Consider the following 22,793-nt stretch of genomic DNA (forward strand, 5'->3'; position numbering starts at 1 on the left):
GAATTTTCACGGAATAATTGAACTGGAAAATTAAGTATTTTATTGATTTTCAGATGATTCAAGCATAAAATTTATGGAATATTTTATTTTTCAATGACAAGATTTCCTGAAATTTCAGTGGAAATCAAACATGATAAAAATTTCCGGGATTTGACACGAATTTTTTAATAGTATAGAAAGCTTTATTCACGGGATACACCGAAAGAAAAAAATTATTCTGCCGAAAACGTATGTTCTTCTGAAGAGACCTTCTGTCGTCTTGAATCAATTTACTTGTGGACAAAAGAAAGTTTCCACCAAAACATGATAATTTTCGTAGTAGTAATTGTTCTCGTGAGACATTTATGTCTTTCGGGTAAATACATTCGTTCTACAGAGAGTTATACGAGGCTCCGGTTTTATCAACTGAATGTTATTGAGTAGTGTATATCTTTGTCCAATAAACACTTATAATTTCCATGGAACAAATGATAATGTAAAAAGGAACTACAATTTTCTTGCAGAAAACTGTGTTATTGGTAAAACTAAATAATTTCGAGGGGACAATTTTTCTTGGGAAAAAAATATTCTTTCCTCGTCAATGTATTCTTTCTATGATATAAACCTATGGAGTTCTCTCAGATCAAATCATTGTCGTACAATAGAATATTTTTTCCTGCCAACAGTTCGAATTCTTCTAGGGATATTTCTGATGATCACGACAAAAATTTAATTTTTGTGAAAAATATTAAATTGCCTTCCATCAAATTGGTTAATTTCCCTCAAGCAAATCTGTTCCATTCGATCAAATATTCTCACGTGGAACTCTCACGTGGTCTCTCTCTCTTTGTATTTTGCAAAAACTAAACTGCAAGAGTGATTGATTCCCATCATCTCGACCCTTCATTCCTGCATTCCCATTTTATCGAAAACATTTCATTAACAATTTCTCTTTTTTTTTTCTCTTTCGCTTGGCTTCCGCTGTACCCACTAGAGTTTCGGGCCACTGATCTCTACGCTCGCCACGCCGGAACTGGCAAAAGCCGTCGGGCTTCTATTGTCGACAATCAACGTGTTATCCTTGCGTCCGTGAAACAGAGCAAATACTCGACAAGTATCTCCAGTCCCTCTTGGGTGGAACGAACCTGAGATTTATGGTCCTGAGACACGGGTCAATGGCCAATCGCATCATCAATCGGAATCCCCATCCCACTATTTTACATCAAACTATTTCCTCTCGGTGGGGTTTTTAATTAAAGAACCTTCAGGAAAAAACGTCGAAAGCGAAACGTGGCAGGGAAAATGAGGAAATTGAAGTTAATTATGTCTCGTTGCGGTGGAGGAGTAATTGCACGAAGAAACCTGATGACAATTGCTATTGCAAAAATATTTTTGTACGGTTGAAGATTTTATCCAACAATGCGAAAAAATCATTCTCAAATTGAAAATGTTGCGTTTTAATTCATGATTTTTTTTTATTGCTTAAGCAAATGCCGTTCTAGGGTGAACGGACCAATAACTGGATAATTCCACCTTTTATTGAATATTCTATGAATAATGGAATGCAAACTGTACGGATTTTTATCATTATCAATAATAACACTCGAAACTGTACTTTTAACTCTTAAAAATACTCTTAAAAAATGTATAATCATGTGATGAAGTTTTTGTTCGAAATATCAATTAGAGATGTGCGGGTAGTAATCATTCCTTACTTTTATATCGTTACTTTTGAAATCCGAAAGTAACGTGTATCGAGAGTGAAAAGTATTCGGTAGTTATGGTAATTTTCTATTGTACCGATCGTCGGTGTTGAGCAGTTAGGTGCGTGGGGGAAAATCGTTCACGAGTGTTCTCTAAATGTGGGCAAATTGTGTCTGAGAAAAAAAATCGCCTGAAGTCGAAGAATGTCCAAAGCCGAATGTTCCTTAAAGTAGTATGGTCACACTCCAAAGTGATCGTTGAGTGTCCGTCAAGAAAATCTAAATAAATTAATCAAAAAACTATGATTTATAATTGAAAATTCTCTTTGTGAATTATAAAATTTATGAATATAAGAACTAATCGATTATTTTTATTATTTTTCACTTATTAGTCAAATAATGTACCTCCTTTGACTAGCGTCGTTTTATGTGTGGCAACGCTGTAACTTAACAGCGTAGGGAAAACGATATTTGAAATGCCCGCTTGTCTCCACTCCACTAACGCGTCGTTGCCGCATCTACTCAACACGCAATTTCCGAACACCGAGGAGCAGAAATTATTTATAACTAAAGTCCCAAACGGTCAATAATTTTCATCGATGGTCGTAAATTTTTTTTCCCCTATTTTTTGGTGTTGGAATTCATGCCTGAATACAAAAATTAATTTCTTAGTTTAGTTAAACATTTTCTCTTTTCCACCCAAGCACTCAGGGTGACATTTATGGCTTTTCTTAGAAAATAGAGACGTGAAGAAAAACAGTCCTCATGGTGAGTCACAAAGGAGAGGCTGAAGAAAATTGAAACAAGGGCCTTTTGTCAAATGGGTCCAGAGAGTGAAAACTCTCATGACTTTTAGTTAGTCGTCCTAGAGACTTCGTTGGAGAAAGATATACCTTCTGCGTGCGATCATTAAAGAGTTTTACTTTGAAGAATAAAACTAATGTGTTTTTATTGAGTATTTCTACACATAATCCAATATTTGGGATTTTTTAAATAATTTAATCTTCGATTTATCATAAAAACCACCCAAAAATGTGATTTGCCCATAAGACTCTGTGTTAAAATCTAGTTTTTCATTAATTCTTATCAACCATACTAAACGATCAATGTACCACAAATTGCACCAGCTGGTTTTTATTGATATTAACTTTCATAAAAAAATTATTTCATATTTTAATCTCGGAAATCGATCCATGACCATACTACTTTAATGCTAACTTCCAGGTCATACCTTAATATGTTGAGGAAAATAAGAAATACAATTTTATGATTGAAATAAGATATGGGTCGTAAAAATGATCATTCGTTTGTGCAGATTATTGTGCAAATATGTCTGAAACTCATGAGTTTAAAGGAAAATGTTATAAGAGCTTCTTTGTAGAACCGGAAATTCCCAACTAGAGATGTCTTTTAACATTTTCCTCTAAACCTCTTGCTTTTGAAGATATTCCATGAAAAATGTACACATTTGTTTCCAACATATCTCACTTTATCTCTGCAGTGATGATACATTTTTTAGAATTTCTTTTACCATTGATTATCATAATTGAATTGTTTTTGTTATTATCGATAAGGCAAAAAAAAGTAACGAATAACAAATACTTTCGGGACTATATGAGATATTTTCGTCCTGAAAAGGCACCATCTCGTGTGAATCATCCACCTCTTGAACCAAATATTCCGTTGCCGTCGAAAGCAGAGTAGTTATTCATGTTAGATACTTTCAATTTTGAATCAAATAATTTCTTTTTTGTAATTTTCAAGTAGCGATTTTGTTGCGCCAAACAAGACTTGTTTCAGAACTTGTGTGTTTTTCTCTCAATATAGAAAAATAATGCAATCAAGGGATAAATAAACACTCTCGAATGGGCGGTGATGCTTCAGTCATCTAAGTTTAACGTCTATTACAGTCTCACGTTAATGAGCTTACGGTGCCCTAAAAAAATAGATACGTCGCACGTGGGTGCAAGTTACGGGTCCATTATAGATGAGCCAATCAATTTTGTTTTTACGGTCGTTATGGGCTTGACGGGAAGCATAGTTTCGTGATGAGTAGACGATTTTGTAGAACACATTTGATTTTAGAGATGATCTTCAAGAGGATTCAAACTTGCATTTGATGTTTTGGAGAAGTAGTTTGAAGGAAGGCAGTAAAATATTATGTCAGGATATTCTTTTTATCTGAAAAAAATTTCCAGATGAAACAGCGAAATAAATTTATATGATCGGTACCTGTGGGAAATTTGCCATCTCCCTTGAGTATTTACCTGTTTTTGTCGAATCAATGCTGCGTTTTTGGTTAGAACTATTCAAAGAAGCAAGGAGAATTAGAAAAATTTTAATCAAGACCTCTTCTGTAGTTGTCTTCACACAATCTGCTCATTTCCCTTCAATTCAGAGGTTGTGTTATTTATTAATCTACTCACTTACTCATTTTCAATAGACACGTCACACTGACGATAATCTTCACATTGGGCATAGAATTTTCATTTATTTTTTCTAATTTGTTAAGATTTTTTCAAGATTTTAATCTTCTTCCTAAGCACTTCGAATTTTTGCACTTCGAAATTAATTATTATTGATAATACTATACTATCGATTGAGCGCGAATTCAACTAGAATGTTTCTATTCATATTAACATTCGTTTAGAATTTATTTCAAATTTTAATCTTCAAAATTGAAGTTATTTAATTTAAGTTTACATTACATCAATTGAATTCATCGACGTTTTAATTAATTTTGTTAATAAGAAAATCATTAACAACAAAATATTCACAATGACACCATTAATATTCTTTAAAAACATTATTGTTCATATTATTACAATTTTTTTATTCCGTTCTACAGAAAAATCTTCCAGAAATCAAGTTCACAGGTTTCATAATTTTCCTTGAAAAGTCACATGTAAAAATCGTAAAAATTGTAGATTTCGAGACGAAAAAAAAAATTTGCTCCCCTAATTTTTGTTATGAAGTGTCTGAGGTAAGAGTGTCTAATTTCTTACGTCAGTAATTTTACTGTTGACACTCAAAAATAAACGTCTTCTCCAATCACTCTCAGCAATTCCCGGACAATTAACTCATTACATTATGTTCAACCTCCCCTGCGGAAGATTCAACTTGTCTCTAATTCCTTAATTATCAAAGAGAAAGAGACTCCAGTGAGAGTCGACATGAATGAGTGATTCACCTCCATCCGCCTCCGTGATACAACCACGGGTTGGAGGTCAATTTGTAGTTCTTGACCGGCGTTAACCTATGGCCCCCTTAATCCCTCTCATGCCCCGGTTTAAATGAATTATCCCCACTTATGTTCCGTTATTTGTTTTTCTTAATCGTCATAATGCATTTTGCCACACGAACACTCATCGGAGGATCTTACTAAATAATTTTTCAATTTTTTCTTGTCAGAATAAAATCCATTAAGAAAATTGATAACGACTTCAAAAAATACCTTTAATTAAGGGGAAACTACTAGGAGTTTTAAAAGTCGTGGGTTATTGGAGTGAGCCTTTTCATACGTTGAAGATCGATTTTACAAAAGATTTTTTTTTTCAAAATTTTCGGAAAAATGTGTGAAACAACAATTATGAGCCAGTTTTTTGGAATTCGGCTCCTACACAGCTGATTTCGGTTTTTTTCATATAAAAAAATTCACTATTTGTGTAAAAAATACAAAAAAGCAAATTTAGCCATGTAAGAGGCGAATTAAAAAAAACTAGCTCGTAATTGTTATTCCACATTTTTTTCCGAAAATTTTGAAAGAAAAAATCATTCGTAGCTCAAAAATTGGAGGCCTTGGATTGTTTTTGGCATTTTAAGCGTTTTCGGGCAGACGAACAATAGAAAAAATATTTTTTTGCACTAATTATTCTTTTCAGAGCTATATAATCGATCTTCAACGTATGAAAAGTCTCACTCCAATAATCCACGACTTTTCAAACTCATTGTAGTAGTCTCCCCTTAAATGAAATTAATAAATAATAATGTTTTAAATTCAGGTAGAGAATTTTCTCGCTCATAAGATGGAAAAAAATGAAATACCGCAAGTTTATAACAGTCGGCAGGAAACCCATGCGCCTTTTCAAATAAATTCTATTGAATTTTCAGCGGAATTCAATAAAAATTCTATTGTAGTTCTATTCGAATTCCTCAGAGCTCTATTAAAAAATCGATGTTGTTGGGCCAATGCATTTTTCAATAGATACCTGATAGATGAAAATGAGGTGCTGTTGATTTTTCTGTAGAAAAATTATTCGGTACAGATTTTTCCTACAAGAATTATTAGTCGTAAATTTTATAAATTGTTTTGTCAATAAGAAACAAAAAAAAATAGGGAAACAATTTCAATTTTGTACCATCAAATATTTGTTTTGAAAAATCAGCCCCAGAAATTTCATAATTTTCAATAGAATTCAGTGAAAAAAAAACAAATAGGATTTTTGATCGAATTTCAATTGAATTCTGATAGAACTTCAATTAAATTTAAAAAAAAATACGAGATTTCCACTGTCTATTATTCTTTATCAATTTTATAAATTATTCAATTATTTTCGTCAACTAATTTTATATTGAATTAGCTTTTCTTCGATGATTAATCTCTAAAAGAATTTTGCTTCTCGTCCAGACGAATTGAATTGTCAGGAATCGTGAACGAGCGTGTGAAAAATTCTGTGAATTAACGATCGATATAATCCCCAATTTCTGTATGACTTCGCGGAGGTATATAAGTGGGCAAGGACTGTTACTCATCCTCAGTCGTGTTTCGGGAGTGTCCAAGGTAAGACACTTAATTCGCCCGTTCTAATCGCCCCTCCATCGGTTCATTCTAATAGTCCACTACATTATTCATCATTAATATTTAACGAGACTATAATTACCCAATTTCGAAGTAATTATGCCATCGTAATTTACGAAATTCGAGAGGGAAATCGGTAATGAGTTTCATTAATCTATTTATTCAGTGATATTAAGTGCTTTTAAAAAAAGTGAAATAGCTAATTTCTAACTCACAATTCCATTTTAGTATTTTCGAACGGAAAAAATTATTATTCGGTGGCATAACGTACATTTCCCCACGAAACGAACATTTTTCAACATTAAAAAAAATTTTATTTGTTAAAACTTTATTCATTTTTTTTTAATTAAAAAAAATCAGAAATTACTTATTTCCAAGTGCATTAGAAAATTCGTATTAGAATTTATTGCTTATTTAATAATTCAATTTTTTATTTACAATCATGAATTTTACTAAAATTGTTAAAAATATAATTTTAATGGTGAGGAAATCAATTTCGTCGCGGCATATTCTGTGAATATTTTCTGAATTGTGAAAACGTAAAAAGACATTTTTCATTGAAGCTTTATTCACTTTTTTTAAATTAAAAAAAAATCTGAAATTACTCATTTCCAAGTGCTTTCGAAAATTCTGAATTACCATTGATTGTTTTTTAACATTTCAATTTTTGGGTTGCAATCATGAATTATTTAAAATGTTAAAAATATAATTTTAGTGGTGAGGGAGTCTATTTCGTCGCGGTACATTTTGTGAATATTTTGTGAATTGTGAAAACGTAAAAAAACATTTTTTGTTTGAACTTTATTCACTTTTTTTAAATAAAAAAAAAACTGAAATTACTTATCTCCAAGTGCTTTCGAAAATTTCGAATTACAATTGATTTTTTATTAACATTTCAATTTTTGGTTTACAATCATGAATTTTAGTTAAATTGTTAAAAATATTATTTTAATTACATTTTGTGAATTTACGGGTTCGTACACTCGATGAATAAAGTCGACCAATTTTATTCGGCTTGTGAATGATTCCATTCAACACTCTCCGTTCTGAAATTTCACCAATTCTCGGAATTCTACGCATCGCTTGAGTGAACGGAAACACTCGCAGTAGTTAGTCCCATTGAGGGCTACTATCGGCGCGGTATTTCAATGGGGGGAATTTATATTGGGCTGTTTACAGCCATCGGATTAATTTCATGAGTGACTACCGATCGATTCAATTATTCTCGTTGAATTATTCCTCACTCATGTGTTACAATCTTTTAAAATCTTCTAGAATATCATTTTCTCGACAATTTGATATTGACCATTGGATATTGAATTCCTTTCATGCAATTCTTCGCAATTTTTTAAATTTGAATCTTAATAAGAATTTGGAATCTTGAAGGATTAATTTTTTTCTATTGAGAGGTTTTTTACGTTTTAGATTAAAGGATTAATTAATTTAATCATTTTTTAAGTAGAAAACTTGCTTGAATTCTCTGAAAAATGATTACATTTAAGTATTTTTCAATTTTTTATTTCAAAAACAATTTTTTATGACGAATTTTTTAATTGCCGTTCATTGCATTTCTATGTAAATTTCATGATTTTTGAATTTCTAAGTCTTCTTACTGCATTTTCCAGATTTTCTCCCTGAATTTTTGGGGATATTTCTGAATCATTTTTCTTAATAATTGAATTCGAATCCTGCAATTTTCGAAAATTTATTCATGATTAATTGTTTTGTGTTTTGCTTCATGAAATCAATTTTGTTTATTTAATATCTGGAGAGTTGACTGTGAGAAGTAATTTGATAATTTTCAATTTCTCTTATTTTATTATCTGATTTTTATTTCTTAATTATAAACTCAAAGTAAGCAAAAAAAAAATCCTGAGCAATCCGTCAAATTTTAAGATTTTTTCCACATCAAACGCCACTTATTAGTTCCAATTTTGGATTGGTTTCCATCTAATTTTCATTAGAATATTTTTTCCAAATGCTTCGAACAAAAAATTTCAAAAAACTTTTGGAATTTGAGAATTTTTTTACTTTTTGTACTATTTACGATTTTCAATATTTTATTCATCTTCAATTCCCTTCTCTTCTTCTTTCCAAAATGAAGCAGGGCCATTAAAATTTTTTAAAATTGAAAATAAATCATTCTTCATAAAAAAAATAGCAAAATGAATCAATAAAAAAATATATAAAAATAAAAATAAATTATTCTTCTGATAATTTACGACGTGAAATTAATTTTTTATTAAATTTTCAGGGCGATTCAGATGTACCGATCGTCCTCACGAGTTCGGAGGCCCCGTCCAGTCAGCCTGAGCCGAGGTCAGGCTGACTGAACGGGGGCTAAATTCCCTTCTCTTCCACTTTTCCGAAATAAAGCAGAGGGAATTGAATTCTCTTTTAATTACAAATAAATCATTCTTTATTAAAAAATAGTAAAATAAATCAATAAAAAAATATATAAAAATAAATATTCATGAAAATAAAAATAAAATATTCTGATAATTTACGACGTGAAATTAATTTTCTATAAAATTTTCAGGGCGATTCAGGTGTACCGATCGTTCTCACGAGTTCGGAGGCCCCGTCCAGTCAGCCTGAGCCGAGGTCCATTCGCTTGGTCGATGGGCCAAGTCCCCTAGAAGGTAGAATACAACTTCTCCATCAAGGATCATGGCGATCTGTCTGCACGAACTCTCGTAACTGGACTCGAGCAGATTACGAGACAGCATGCAGAGAGCTCGGTTTCCAGGGTGGCAATTGGTCGGGTTGGCTGGACCGCCTGTGGCCGGCAACACCGCGTCTGCTGTACGAGGAGCCAGGATGTCAAGGGACCGAGTCGTCGCTGCAGGAGTGCGCGCAGTGGTCGTCGAGACAATTGGGTGCCGGAGTCTGCGACTACCACCCAGACCTCAGTATCGCCTGTTCTCCACGTCACGATGGAGCTGGACAGGCCAAGAATCACTGGCGGGGGATAAGGTTCGAGGGAGCTGTGTTCGAGAGGCCTTTAATCCAGGAGAACACCTTCTACGTGAGGAGATCCAAGTCCATCCTGCGACATGTGACCATAAAGTGAGTGTTGGTTAGAAATGAGACAGTACGTGGAGAAAATTATTTGGTGAATTTCAACAACTACACTGAGAAAAAAAATATTTTTGCTAAATGTCCATTTACTTGAGGGAAGTATTTATTTTGTCAACACCATGTTTCTCGTGTGGAGTCATTCCCAGGGAATTCTCATTAGATTTCAATTATGACGATTATATAGCTCTAGAAGATGAGCATGTTAGATATGACCTTGAGTGAACTTCCTTAATAATGATCAACATTAAAAAATTAATTAAAAGTCTTCCTTCTAGAAAATAAGCAATTTATGAAAAATTAATAATCTCTGGAGGCGAAAATTTTTATTTATTTATACTTGAATGAATTTGAACCATCAAATTTGAAGAAACCATCAAAAAGCTTATTTTCAGGGAAATTCATGAAAAATTGGAAATTTTCAACAATCATCATAGAAATCAAATCAATCAATATAGCTATCGTAATCATCTTTTAACTTTGAATTAATGGCATTGAAACAATCATTTTAAGCTATGATTGAATTCATTTGAGGCTTGATATTCAAAGATATCCCGGAAATTCTGATTTTCAAAAAATACAAAATTTTTACAAATTTTCAAATAAATCAAAATAAAGCTTACTGGTATCGCCTTTATCTTCGAACTCGGTCAAAAGGATATCTAAACAAATTTTTTAAGCCATCAGTCAATCAATTCAAAAAAATTTTGTCACTTATCGTGGGACAATCGATTCTCGAAAAAATTCGAAAATTAAAAAAATTAATCGATGAATTAAATTTTGATTAAGGGCGATTGATAGGGCTCAATAATACCTACCTTTGAAAAAAAATTCAATTCCCTCCATTCATTAGCGAACAATTGAAGAAAAACTTTGATACATAAAATTGCACATTTTCGGATTTTTTGGAACATGCTTAGTCGATATAACACAAAAAATCAAAAACTTAAATTTGAAGGATTACAAAGCGTCCATTCGGAAGCAAAAAAATGAAAAAAATGAAAATATCTTGATACGTATGAAAAAATTCAATAGAAAACTTAGCAAATTCGCTAGAAAATTCTGTGGGAATTGTGTAGGAATTCTATGGGGTTTCTAATTTTTGTTTGAATTTACCCATTGAGATTTATTCTATAAGAATGCTTGGACATCAATTTTCCATGTTTTTTCCACTTGGATTCTGCAATGTAAAACAAAACAAAATCCAGCGGAAAAAAATTAGAAAATTTGTGCCCAATAATTCTAATAGAAAAAATCCCAAGAGAAAAATTCGAACAGAAATTCAAAGTATATTGACGTTTTCCTATCAAATATGCAATAGAATCAGCGCAAAAAACAAGTCAATTTTTTCAATAGAATTCCAATAGAAATCCCATAGAATTCCTATAGAATTTTCTAGCGAATTTGCTAAGTTTTCTATTGATTTTTTTCATGCGTGGAATTAAAAAAAAACAAAAACAAAAATTCGAAAATGTGGAAATGAGCCTTCCCCCCCACCAAATCCGTAACAACCCTAACACTGACCTCTCCCCCAGATACGCTGGAACCGGCCGGGACTTCAACGCGACCTCCGCCCTCCACGTGGAAGGTGTTCCCCCCCAAATGGAATGGATCTCCATCCTCCACTCCTCGTACACGGGTCTCAACGTAACGACCCCCGACGCCCCAATAGTCCTCACCAACTGCACAGTCCGCAACAACCAGGGCTACGGCATCTACATGAACAGCTCCACCGGCCTGGCGCACATCGACAACTGCGTTGTCCTGGACAACGCAGCTGACGGAATAAAATACGTGCACAACGACGAGCGTCCCAGCGACAGACTGGACAGAGCAGACGTCTTCGACCTCTGCACATTCCCCACCACGACTAGCCAAACCTTCCCCATAACGATCTCAATGGAGCAAACAAAGTACTCCCAGAACACAAAACAATGTCCCCAACACGTGTTCACGCGTCCCGGGCACGTGCTGACGCTGCAGTTCCTGCAGATGCGAACCGACCGAAACGACAGCGCAACGATCGAAGTCTACGACGGGATCTCGATGAGCGATAAGCTCCTGGCTCACGTCAGTGTCCGAAATAACACACTTCCCCAGAGTGTGACGTCGACCCGTCAAAACTTGTACATAAAGTTCACCGCGCAACCGCGAACGCAGATGGTCGCCTTCATAAGGCTGTCCTCCGGCTACCGAAAGCTGTACGATCTCAACGTAACAAGCAGCTCGATAGCGGACAATAACGGCCGAGGAATAGCCGCCGAGAACATCCGCTCGTCCCTCCACATCCACGACACATCAGTCACCAACAGCAATCACATCGCCGGTGTTCATGTGCTGCGCGGTGCAGCAGACGTGAACATCACGTCCAGCCGAATATCCTACAACAACGGGGCTGGCATCAACATCACGATGACCGGGGGCTACCGCAACGTCTCCCGATCGACAATATCGTCGAACCAAGGATACGGACTCGCAGTCTGGCTAAACGACAGCGTCTCCACGGAGTACATTCACTTCAACCAGTCCACAGTCGTGGAATACTCAGAGGTCTTTCGTAACAAGGATATCGGGGTGTTGATCGGTAATTCCACTGGTGTATCCTACGTCAACATCACGGGGAACTGCTTCAACAGCAGTGCGGAGACAGCGATTCAAGTGGAGTCTAACTGGCGGTACAACCAGGGAACGCTTAAACTGCAGATCGGTCACAATTTGTTCGTGGAGAATAAAAAACTGGGGATCAAGATGACGCCGGCGTTGAACGTCGAGGGTAGGATTGAGTACAATCACTTCAGGGAGCAGAGCTTCGGGGGCATTCTCATCAGAAATCCCCTGCACGAAGAGTTCAACGTACTTCCCGCTGATTTGCTCCTCCAGTACAACGAGTTTTACAGCAATCGTGGGATCTTTGTCGTCAGCATCGGGCTGTCGCCCTACAGCGATGTTCAGAGGCTCGTCTTCACGCGTAACTTCTTGCGGGAGAACTTCATCAAGGCGCCATTCGATAACAGCGACATGCAGGGGTCGAGGCTGGTCCCCAGGTCGAGGGTTGCTGCTGTCCTAGTGGTGTCGTCCAGCAATGTTCACGTCTTCAGGAATATTCTGCAGAATCCTCACTCGAAGTACGAGATTGGGGCGCATTTGGAGGATCAGAGCAAGATTCTTAACTGCACGTACAACTGGCTGGGACACACTGAGGAGCAGAAGATACTGGAGAGACTGTTCCATCGTAAAGATCGGTACAATCTGGCTAAGATCGAGTATCTTCCGTATCTGCTGCATAACAGTAATCCCGCGGCTAATACGATTGTCGAGCGTCCGCAGTTCATTCCGAGGTTCTTGGAGGAGGAGAGCAAGAGAGTTGGGGGTGAGGTTGAGGGGCTCGAGGTGCTTCCAGCTGGGGAATACATTGTCGAGAGGGATATTAATGTCCGACCTGGGGGCAAACTGATTCTACAGCCTGGGGTGACCCTCAAGTTTCCACCGGCCGTCGGCATGATGGTCGCTGGGAAATTAGACGCAAAAGGGAGGGGGCCTAACAGCATTCTTATGACGCTGAAAGAGGAGATTGTCGTTGATAGTGATAACCAGAGCATGAGCTTGGGGGACATGACGAGCCCTGGAGAAGGGGCGACTGGTGGTAATATTGTTGATGATGCTGAGAGCGTGCCTGTCAGGCTTCTCGGTGGGAGGACCAGTCGCGAGGGACGACTACAGGTCAGGATTGGAGAGAAGTGGGGGACTGTTTGTAATTATGGGTGGAATATTTTGGATGCCGCCCTTGTCTGCCATCAGCTGGGGTTGACACTCGACCCTGATGACTGGAATCTGGAGAGATCGCAGATACCCAGTGCTGGGACTAATGAGGATATCATTCTGAGTAATGTACGGTGCGATGAAGAGGATATTGATATCGCTGGGTGCAAGGCGGAGAGTGCCAGTGAGTTTGAGAACTCTTGTACTCATGATAATGATGTAGGGATCCGGTGCTCTGAGGCGGCTTGGGCGGGACTCAGGCTTGGACCTCTCGCTGAGAGGAGCGATCTACAGTTTATCACAATCGAGAGGGCTGGCTTGTTGGACTACAAAACGAATTCGTTTAAACCAGGTGAGTGGGAATTGTTCATGTTTTTTATTGTTTAACAGCGAAAACTTCGCGTAGAGATGACTTATTCCGTTCTATCACTTTATTTATACGTTTTTGGCCGATTCTATTGCAATTTTTAATAACAAACATTCTGTAGAAAAAACTATAGAATTCGATTTTTTTGAACAACTTGTTTTATTAAGATATTTTCGGTAGAAATTCCTCAGCTCAAATTCGCCAAGTTTTTTTCATTCTATTTTTCGTTTTTTTTCATCAAGAAAGTCAAACAAGAAAAGGCGAAACCAAACGCGGCATCCATCCGGAAGCCAATAATGTCACAATTTATGCTATTGAGATATTTTGTTTAAAAATTTTTGTCTTTTGAGCGCTTTTAGTTGACCGAAAACTCCATCTAGGGCTGATTTATTCTGTTTTATCACATTGATAATTTTTTGGTGACCACGTGAGACGTTTTCTGGAGAACTCATATTAAACTCAACTTAATAAATTTCTTTTCACGAATTAGTCCTGGAATTTCATGCAACTTCACAACATGTAAACCAAAAATCCCCAGAGAATGGTTAGAAAATTGTATTAATGTTTCGCTTTTTGAATTATGTAAAAAATTAATCAATTATAAATGCTCGTTGGGAAACATTTACCATAAAAAATTAGTAGAAGTCAATTTTTTGTATACAATTCAAAAGTTCCTCTGCTCAAATTTTTTCAATTAAAAAATAAATAAATGAATGAATAAATAAATCGATGAATAAATTCAAATACACTTGTCGGATAGAATTCGCTGAATATTTGAAAGAATTTCCTGATGATAAGACCATGATTTCAATAGAATTCAATTTAGTTCTAGTAATAGTTCAGTTCTGTGATGTCTGATATTAACGTCTATTTCTACTTTTTCCCACAAAGAATTGCAAAAACTGAAAGAATTATAGAATGCCATGAATATCCCTGGTAAAAACACCAAAATTGCAAGTGAATGTAATTCCTATCATGAATCAACTTTATGTATTGTCTGACGTGAACGTCCATCTCCACTTCTCCATATATAAATCGTGAAAATACGAATACATTTATTGAATCAAATTCACTCAATATTTAAAACAATTCCTTGATGATAAGACTATTATTTTCATGGAATTCCATTAGGTCCAGTAATAGTTCTGTGATGTCTGACATTAACGTCTATTTCCACTTTTTCCTACAAACACTTGCAAAAACCGAAAGAATTATAGAATAAATAAATGAATAGATAAATAAATTCGAATACACGGGTCGAATAGAATTCACTCAATATTTAAAACAATTTCCGGATGCAAAGACCATGATTTCACTCTAATTCAATTTAGTTCCAGTAATAATTCAGTTCTGTAATGTCTGACATTAACGTCTATTTCCAATTTTTCCTCCAAAAAATTCCAAAAACCGAAAAAATTGTAGAACAAATAACCGAATTCATAAACAAATAGATGAATAAATTCCAAAAATCTGATTGCAGCCCTCCAGATAGACTTCGCCCGTCACTCCCTGGAAGGCATAAAAGTAACAAACAATCTCCAAGACGGCCTGGGAATAATCTACTCCGACATATACTCCGCAGACGCTGTAAATACAGTTAAAAACAGTGACTTCTCCGGCAATCGTGGTAGCGGAATAAGTTTCAAGCAGTTAGGCCTCCGAATCGCAAACTCCAGAATCGAGAACAACGGATTCGCTGGAATCAGGCATAATCCTGCACTCTCTGCAGTACAGCAAAGAGAATTTGCAGGATGGTTCATGCAGCCCATGACCCAGACAATCGACAAGCCCTACGAGCCCATAATGATCCCCGACAACTCTCAGAACATTGACCTCATCACCGGTGACATAAAATACATTGTGACCTCAAAACGTCAAAGTGAGGAGAGCCTGAAGCGTCTGATCCAGATAAGATGCACCCCTGGGTACGTCATAGGTCTTCAACTGCTGAATCCCATTGAAAACAGGAGCACAGAGCAGATAATAATCTACGACGCATTGAGAATCAACCCCTGGAGCACAGTTTACCACCTGAAAAGGGACTTGGCAGTCTTCCCAGTATCTTCCAGCTCCTTCAACGTGATCCTGGAGTACCACAGCGGCACCAACGCCCTGGGAGGTGCTGTCCTAGCAGTGACAACCCTCCCATCTCCAGCCCAAAACATAAGAAACAGAATTGTCACTGGACCAACGCCCACCCTTTTAGTATCTCGATCGAAGATCAAGGGAAATAGGAGAGGCATCTCAGCGTCCTACTACAACCGCTACCTCGACGAGTTCGGTAATCACTTCCTGAGGAAGTCCAACGAGTCAATCCGCCTCATCAACTGCGAAATCTCCCACAATCAAGAGGAGGCCATTCACATTCTCTCCCCTCACTGGAACATCTACACCTCCAACATATCAGAAATTGCTATTCACGCGAATAACACATTAATCACGGACAATGGCCGGGGCATTTTGCAATACAGTAGGGACATGAGACAGTCGAACAATTTGTTCCACTGGATCATGCAGGACAGCTCGATCGAGAGGAATCAGGGGGGCGGCTTCGAGGTGGCTTTGCCATACGTCTGGCAGTACAACGAGAATTTCACTCACTCTTTGTATTTTGGCAACAACACCTGGAGGGATAATAACAATTTTGGATTCATTGTTGATGGACATTACGCAAGCTTGAATATTTCCTTCAACAAATACGTTGGGAATCGGTGTAAGAATGGGCTTATATCGATCCGAGGGATGGAGAAGCGATTGAAAATCGATAATAATGTTATTGAGAAGAACAGTGGGTCGTTCATGGTGGAGTTCAAGGCTGACAGTCAGTCTGAGATCCTTGGGGAGATCCCAGCTCGTTTCTACTTGAACGAAATCCGAGAGAATTCTAATGGAGTTGTGGCCAGGGGCATTCATCAGATGTTTGACAAGCCTACTTATGTCGTTGGCTTTCAAGGGATTCAGAAGGTCCAAGTGAATCGTAACTTGTTTGGTGGCAACAGTATGAATTACGAGCTGGTCGCAGGCATTCGAACTGCTAAGATTAATAACGAAGTGGATGTGACTGAGAACTGGTGGGGAACCTCTGACGAAGGGCTGATCAAGAAGGGAATCTTTGACTTTGATGACTGGAATAATCATGCTGTGGCCAATTTTAGGCCCTACTTGACTGGTGACTCGTTTGACTCGTCCATCTCAGCTTCTTGGGAGCTGAGACCCACCGTTGATCTCGATAATCTTGGAGGGAGAATCACTGAGAATTTGTCGTTGTACTATCGTCCAACTCCTTATATCATCAGATCGGATATCACGATCATGCCCGATGTGACTGTTAATATTTATCCGGATGTTGTGATGGAGTTTGCGCCGAATGTTGGGATTCTGGTGTTGGGGACTTTGAAGGCTGTTGGCGCACCTGGACATGAGATTGTTATGAGCCCAATGGCACGGGATGACAGCTTGCTGCCGAAACCCGTTGCCAGGAGGGCCGCGGACAATGGGCCAGAGGGAACAATCCAGCTGTGTAAAGAAGGTGAGGCAGAAGAAATTCTTTGTTGTTTTAGATTTTTTTTAATGAATGATTTTATTTGAGATATGAGATAAAATCATAAATCATGTGTAGGATTTACTTTATTTATTTTAAACAGTATTCTTTATGATATGACTACAATTTCCAGCCAGTTTAAACCATTAGTCAACGCGATATCTTGTCTGACATGAACGTCCATTTCCACTTTTTCTGTGTAAATCGTGAAAACACGAATACACTTGTTGAATAAAATTCACTCAATATTTTAAACAGTTTCTGGATGATAAGCATAGGATTTCAATTGAAATTAATTTCGTTCTAAGCATGGTTGAATCCTGGGATGTCTGACGTTGACGTCCATTTCCACTTTTCCTACAAAAAATTGCAAAACTCGAAAGAATTATAGAATGCCATCAGAATCCTTGGTGAAAACACCAGAATTGTCTGACATGAACGTTGTTTTCCACTTTTCTTGTATAAATCGTGAAAACACGAATACACTTGTTGAATAGAATTCAGTCAATATTTTAAACAATTTCCTGATGGTAAGACCATCATTACAATGGAATTCAATTTAGTTTCAATAATAGTTCAGTTCTGTGATGTCTGACATTAACGTCTATTTCCACTGTTTCCTACAAACATTGTAACAATCGAAAGAATTATAGAATGCCATCAATATCCCTGGTGAAAATACCAGAATTGCAATTGAATTCAATTCTCATCATGAATCAACTATATATTGTCTGACATGAACGTCCATTTCCACTTTTCTTGTGTAAATCAGAAAAACACGAATACACTTGTTGGATAGAATTCACTCAATATTTAAAACAACTTTCTGATGATAAGACCATCATTTCAATGGAATTCAATTTAGTTTCAGTAATAGTTCAGTTCTGTAATGTCTGACATTAACGTCTATTTCCACTTTTTCCTAAGACTTAATCTTTTCAAAAAAAAATTTAATCTCTGCGCAAGTAAAAAATGTAATTTCTAGCACTACTTTTTCGTTGTTAAATGAAATAATAATGAGGATATGACAGCAATCTTGTAACTTAGGGACAAAATATTGTTTGATAAACTTCCCTCTATAAAAGATATTTTTGTCCTGACAAGGCACCGTCTTGTATGAATGTAGAGCAATTATACAATCATTTACTAAAGTTCTGAAACAATCTGAACTGGCATCCTGTGTATTTTATTTCAGAACTTTAGTAAACGAGTGTACACGTTTGAAACTTTCAAATTCGAACCAAACAATAATTTTTTTGGTATTTTTCAACTAACAATTTTGTTGGCCCAAATAAGACTTGTTTAAGAACTTGTTCGTTTTTTTCTCAGTGTATCCCTCACGACATGCCTATAATTTCAATTCCACCCAATCCTAATCACAATTCAAATCCACATTATCTTTTATCTCCAGGTAAATGTTCCTCGTCCAACAACGAGGGTTTCATCGAGTTCTTCAATCGCACAACACTCCAATGGATCCCCCTCTGCGACCGTCGTTTCACGGAGCGAAATGCTCAGGTCGCCTGTCGTCAGCTAGGCTACGACCCGCTGAACATCTACGTGTCCCACAGTCGTCGTTACGAGCTGCACCCAGGTTCCTTAGCAAGAATTTGGTCATGGCCGGAGCCCATTCAATGTTCTGGCCACGAGGAGCGTCTCGAGGACTGTCAAATCCGCTTAAACGGTCAACTCTACGGTCACAAGTACGACTGCCCCTGGGACGGTGACTACGTCTTCGTAAACTGTGGCAAGAGAAATCTAGAAGTCACCAAGGACTACTGGGGAGGCATCAGAATAGCCAACAGCGAGTTTGAGCATCACCTCTACGAACACAGAATCCACGACGTCCTGACCCACGAGACCTTCCGAAGGGTCGAGTCAGTCCTGAGATACGTCAACATAAGTGGCGCTGGAATTCTTCACAACGAGAAATCCCCGGCTATTCAATCAGTCATGAAGAGCCCAGTTGTGTCCCACGTGGAAATCCTGAAGTCCGCCTACCACGGGATCAACCTGATCTCCCCTACTCACACAGTCGAACTACTCTTCAACATAATCAACAACGCCCTGGGTAACGGAGTTAATGTGCTATCATTAACTGGCGAAGGTCGAGAAGCTAACGAGAGCTCGTTTACTCCCCTGAAAGACCTCAATATTCCCTATCATTTGTTCAGCTTGGTCGACATCTGCGACACGACCAAGGAGGTCACCATCGAGGAGCGAGTCCTCATTTACTACAAATACGACAACAATCCTGTCAATTGTATCAAGATATTCAGAAGCACGTACAGGGCAAAACCCTTTGGCTTCAGACTGTTGCAGTTCAATCTTTTTAATTCGACTAAAAATCCTGGGCGACACGATGGCATCACTTTGTACGATGGGGATATTTATAATGTGAGTGCTAAGACCATTGGTGAGCTGGAGTTCAATAGCAAGGACGAGAAGAAGTTGTTCAGAACTGAGGGACCCAGTCTCAGTGTCAGATTGTTTGCTAATGGAGCCAGTGGCATTCATGGATTCATCGCTGAAGTTGTGACTCTTCCAATATCAGCCATTGGATTTAATCGTGATGTTCAGCATAATATATCGTATTCAATAATTTCACGTTGTCAAGAGGGAGCTGTTAAATATTCGAGTGCTGGTGAGGTGAATGCAATCATGACACTTGAGAAAAATCAGTTCATTGATAATTGTCAGAAGCTCTACGGTAATTTCTCGACGTGCAAATCAGCTGTTGTGTTGGACGTGCAGAACACTCAGTCCCTGTTCTTCAGGAATAATCTTGTCAGGAGGAATCAGGGGGGTCTCTCCATTCGTGCAGACTCCACGGGATCGGCTACGTCGTTGAAGGGTTGGATTCATAATAACTTGTTCGCTGAGAACTGGAATAAAGCTGCGCTGTTTGTCGAGGGGAAGCAGAGCAGCCCTTATCAGGAGGTCACCATCTTCAGGAATTACTTCATGAAGAATGATGCTCCTTATGACAGCAATATCATTTTGAGGCAGGTGGTCAGCAATATGACGCTTAATTATTTGCACGCCAATTTGGGACTTCATTTGCTGGAGATCTGTGGATTCGAGAGGGTCAGGCTCCCCATTTATCAGAGCACTTCGCATAATGGATTTTATAAGTGAGTTTTTGTTCATAGTTTGGTTTTATTCATTTACTTTTTTTTAAGGGGAGACTACTATAAGTTTTAAAAGTCGTGGTTTATTCGAGTGAGACTTTTCATACATTGAAGATCGATTATATAGATCTGAAAACGAATAATTAGTGCAAAAAAAAAATTTTTTTATTGTTCGTTTGCCCGAAAACGCTAGAAATGCTAAAAACAGTCCAGGGACTTTAATTTTTGAGGTACAAAAGATTTGTTTTTTCAAAATTTTCGGAAAAATATGTGGACTAACAATTACGAGCAAGTTTTTTGAATTCGACTCCTACACAGCTGATTTCAGTTTTTTTCATATAAAAAAATTCACTATTTGTGTAAAAAAATACGAAAAAGGAAATTTAGCCATGTAGGAAGCGAATTAAAAACTATTAAAAAACTAGCTCATAATTGTTATTCCACATATTTTTCCGAAAATTTTGAAAAAAAAATCCTTCGTAGCTCAAAAATTGGAGGCACTGGACTGTTTTTGGCATTTTTAGCGTTTTCGGACAAACGAACAATAAAACAAATTTTTTTTTGCACTAATTATTCGTTTTCAGGTCGATATAATCATCCTTCAATGTATGGAAAGTCTCACTCCAATAACCCATGACTTTTAAAACTCATACTAGTCTCCCCTTAAGGGCATTTTTGGGAGTTTGTATCGGTGGGGAAATGAGAAAAATTGTTTAGGACTGAATTTTTTGAGGATGAAGTTTTTATTTTGAGAGGGTGGGGAACGTTTTGATGAAGATTTTTATTGTGCACTTCACTGGGGAATTGTTGTGCATGACAAAATTGAATAGAAGGAGCTAGTTATAGAGACCTATAGATCCTATCCTATTGGATTTCCATTGGAAATTCTATTCGAACATTCCGCAGTCTTTCTACGAGCTTTTTTCGATAGAAAATTCTCAGCAGATACTGTTTTTTAGGAACAGTCAATAGAATTTGATCTAAAACTTTTTTTATTGAAATATTTTCTATAAAAAGTCCTCGATATGATTTTTCCAAGTTTTTTCACTCTACTTTCAAATAGCGAAATTTCTATAGGAAATATCTCGATGGAATAACTTATACACAAAAATTAAATTTGACTGTTTTCTTTCATAAAATATTCTCTATTAAAAATTTCCTTGATAAAAAAGCGTTGAAAAACTGCTGTTTTCTGTAGCATCGGCAAATAGTTAGCAGTTTTCAATAGAGTTCTATAGGAAACCAATCGAATTTTCTGCCGAATAAATTAATTTTTTTCGTAAAATTTTTTCATAAATTTTTTTTTTATTAATTGTCGACTTTTAATTCATTCTGAATACTTCTTTTGAAAAGGTCAATAAAATTTGAGCTAAAATTTTTTTCATTTATATATTTTCTATGAAAATTCCTAGACATGATTTCTCCAAATTTTTTCGCTCTATTTTTCATTCTTTCATTGAAAAAATAAACGAAAAGAAATTGGAACATTTAAATAGAGGAATTTCTATAGAAAATATGTCGATGGAATGAGTTGTACACACAAATAAGATTTTGTTAGAAATCCGACCCACATTTCTATAAGAATCGATTCGAATTAGCCAAAACTAACAAATATGGTCGGTCATTCAAGATCGTGAAAATTCCGGAATTCCGAACTTGACCGAGGGGCCGACTGGCGAACGCTATCAAATCTGAAAAGTCAGTAATAAACCGTACTCGTAACTGAACCCACGTCGTTCGTTATCATCAAAATCACGCAGAAAGTTAGCACGGAAATCAACAACTATTATCAAACGTTATCATCTGAAATAAATATACAGTCCACTAAATAATCGAAGCTCAACAAAATAACGGAAACTCAACTATTGTAAATAGTGTAAATATAATCACATTATATTAAATTCAAACAGAAAAAACAACGCGAGTTTAATAATTTCAAACACCACCCGACCCCGGCCATCATTAATAGAAATTAACATCCTATTTCTAAGAGATTTTATTGATTTCTTTCATAAAATATTCTCTATCAAACATTTTCATGATTAAAAACCTTAGAAAATCTGCTGATTTTTTCAGTAGAATCGGCGGAAAATTGATAGATTTAAATATGAGTTTCATAGAAATCCGATAGAATTTTTTACCAAAGGCGTTAAGCTTTTCTGTAAAATTTTTTCATTCAACTTTTTTTATCAAGCTTTCATTTCGAATTCATTCTGAATACCTCTTTCGAGAATGTCAATCGAATTTGATCTAAAATTTTTTCTATTCAGATATTTTTTATGGAAATTCCTCGACATGTTTTTTCTAAATTTTTTCGCTCTATTTTTCTTTCTTCCATTGAAAAAATAAACGAAAAGAAATAGAAAAATTAAAATAGAGGAATTTCTATAGAAAATATCTTGGTGGAATAAGCTATGTATACACAAAATCAAATTTT

The 22,793-nt window shown here is 36.6% G+C and overlaps 1 protein-coding gene across 1 annotated transcript in view; it reads left to right on the top strand.

The window, feature by feature from the left end:
* Positions 1-22,793, top strand: part of LOC107045206 (protein bark beetle) — a 51,940-nt gene that overhangs the window by 19,211 nt on the left and 9,936 nt on the right. The window contains exons 2-5 of the mRNA XM_015267383.1: positions 9,020-9,549; positions 11,094-13,669; positions 15,165-17,213; positions 18,637-20,359. Coding sequence (XP_015122869.1) covers positions 9,020-9,549; positions 11,094-13,669; positions 15,165-17,213; positions 18,637-20,359 — 6,878 coding nt within the window. The remainder of the gene's footprint in view (positions 1-9,019; positions 9,550-11,093; positions 13,670-15,164; positions 17,214-18,636; positions 20,360-22,793) is intronic.

Source organism: Diachasma alloeum, unplaced genomic scaffold, assembly GCF_001412515.2.
Source record: "Diachasma alloeum isolate Michigan unplaced genomic scaffold, Dall2.0 Dall_scaffold_00180, whole genome shotgun sequence".
Classification (NCBI taxonomy): Eukaryota; Metazoa; Arthropoda; class Insecta; order Hymenoptera; family Braconidae; genus Diachasma; species Diachasma alloeum.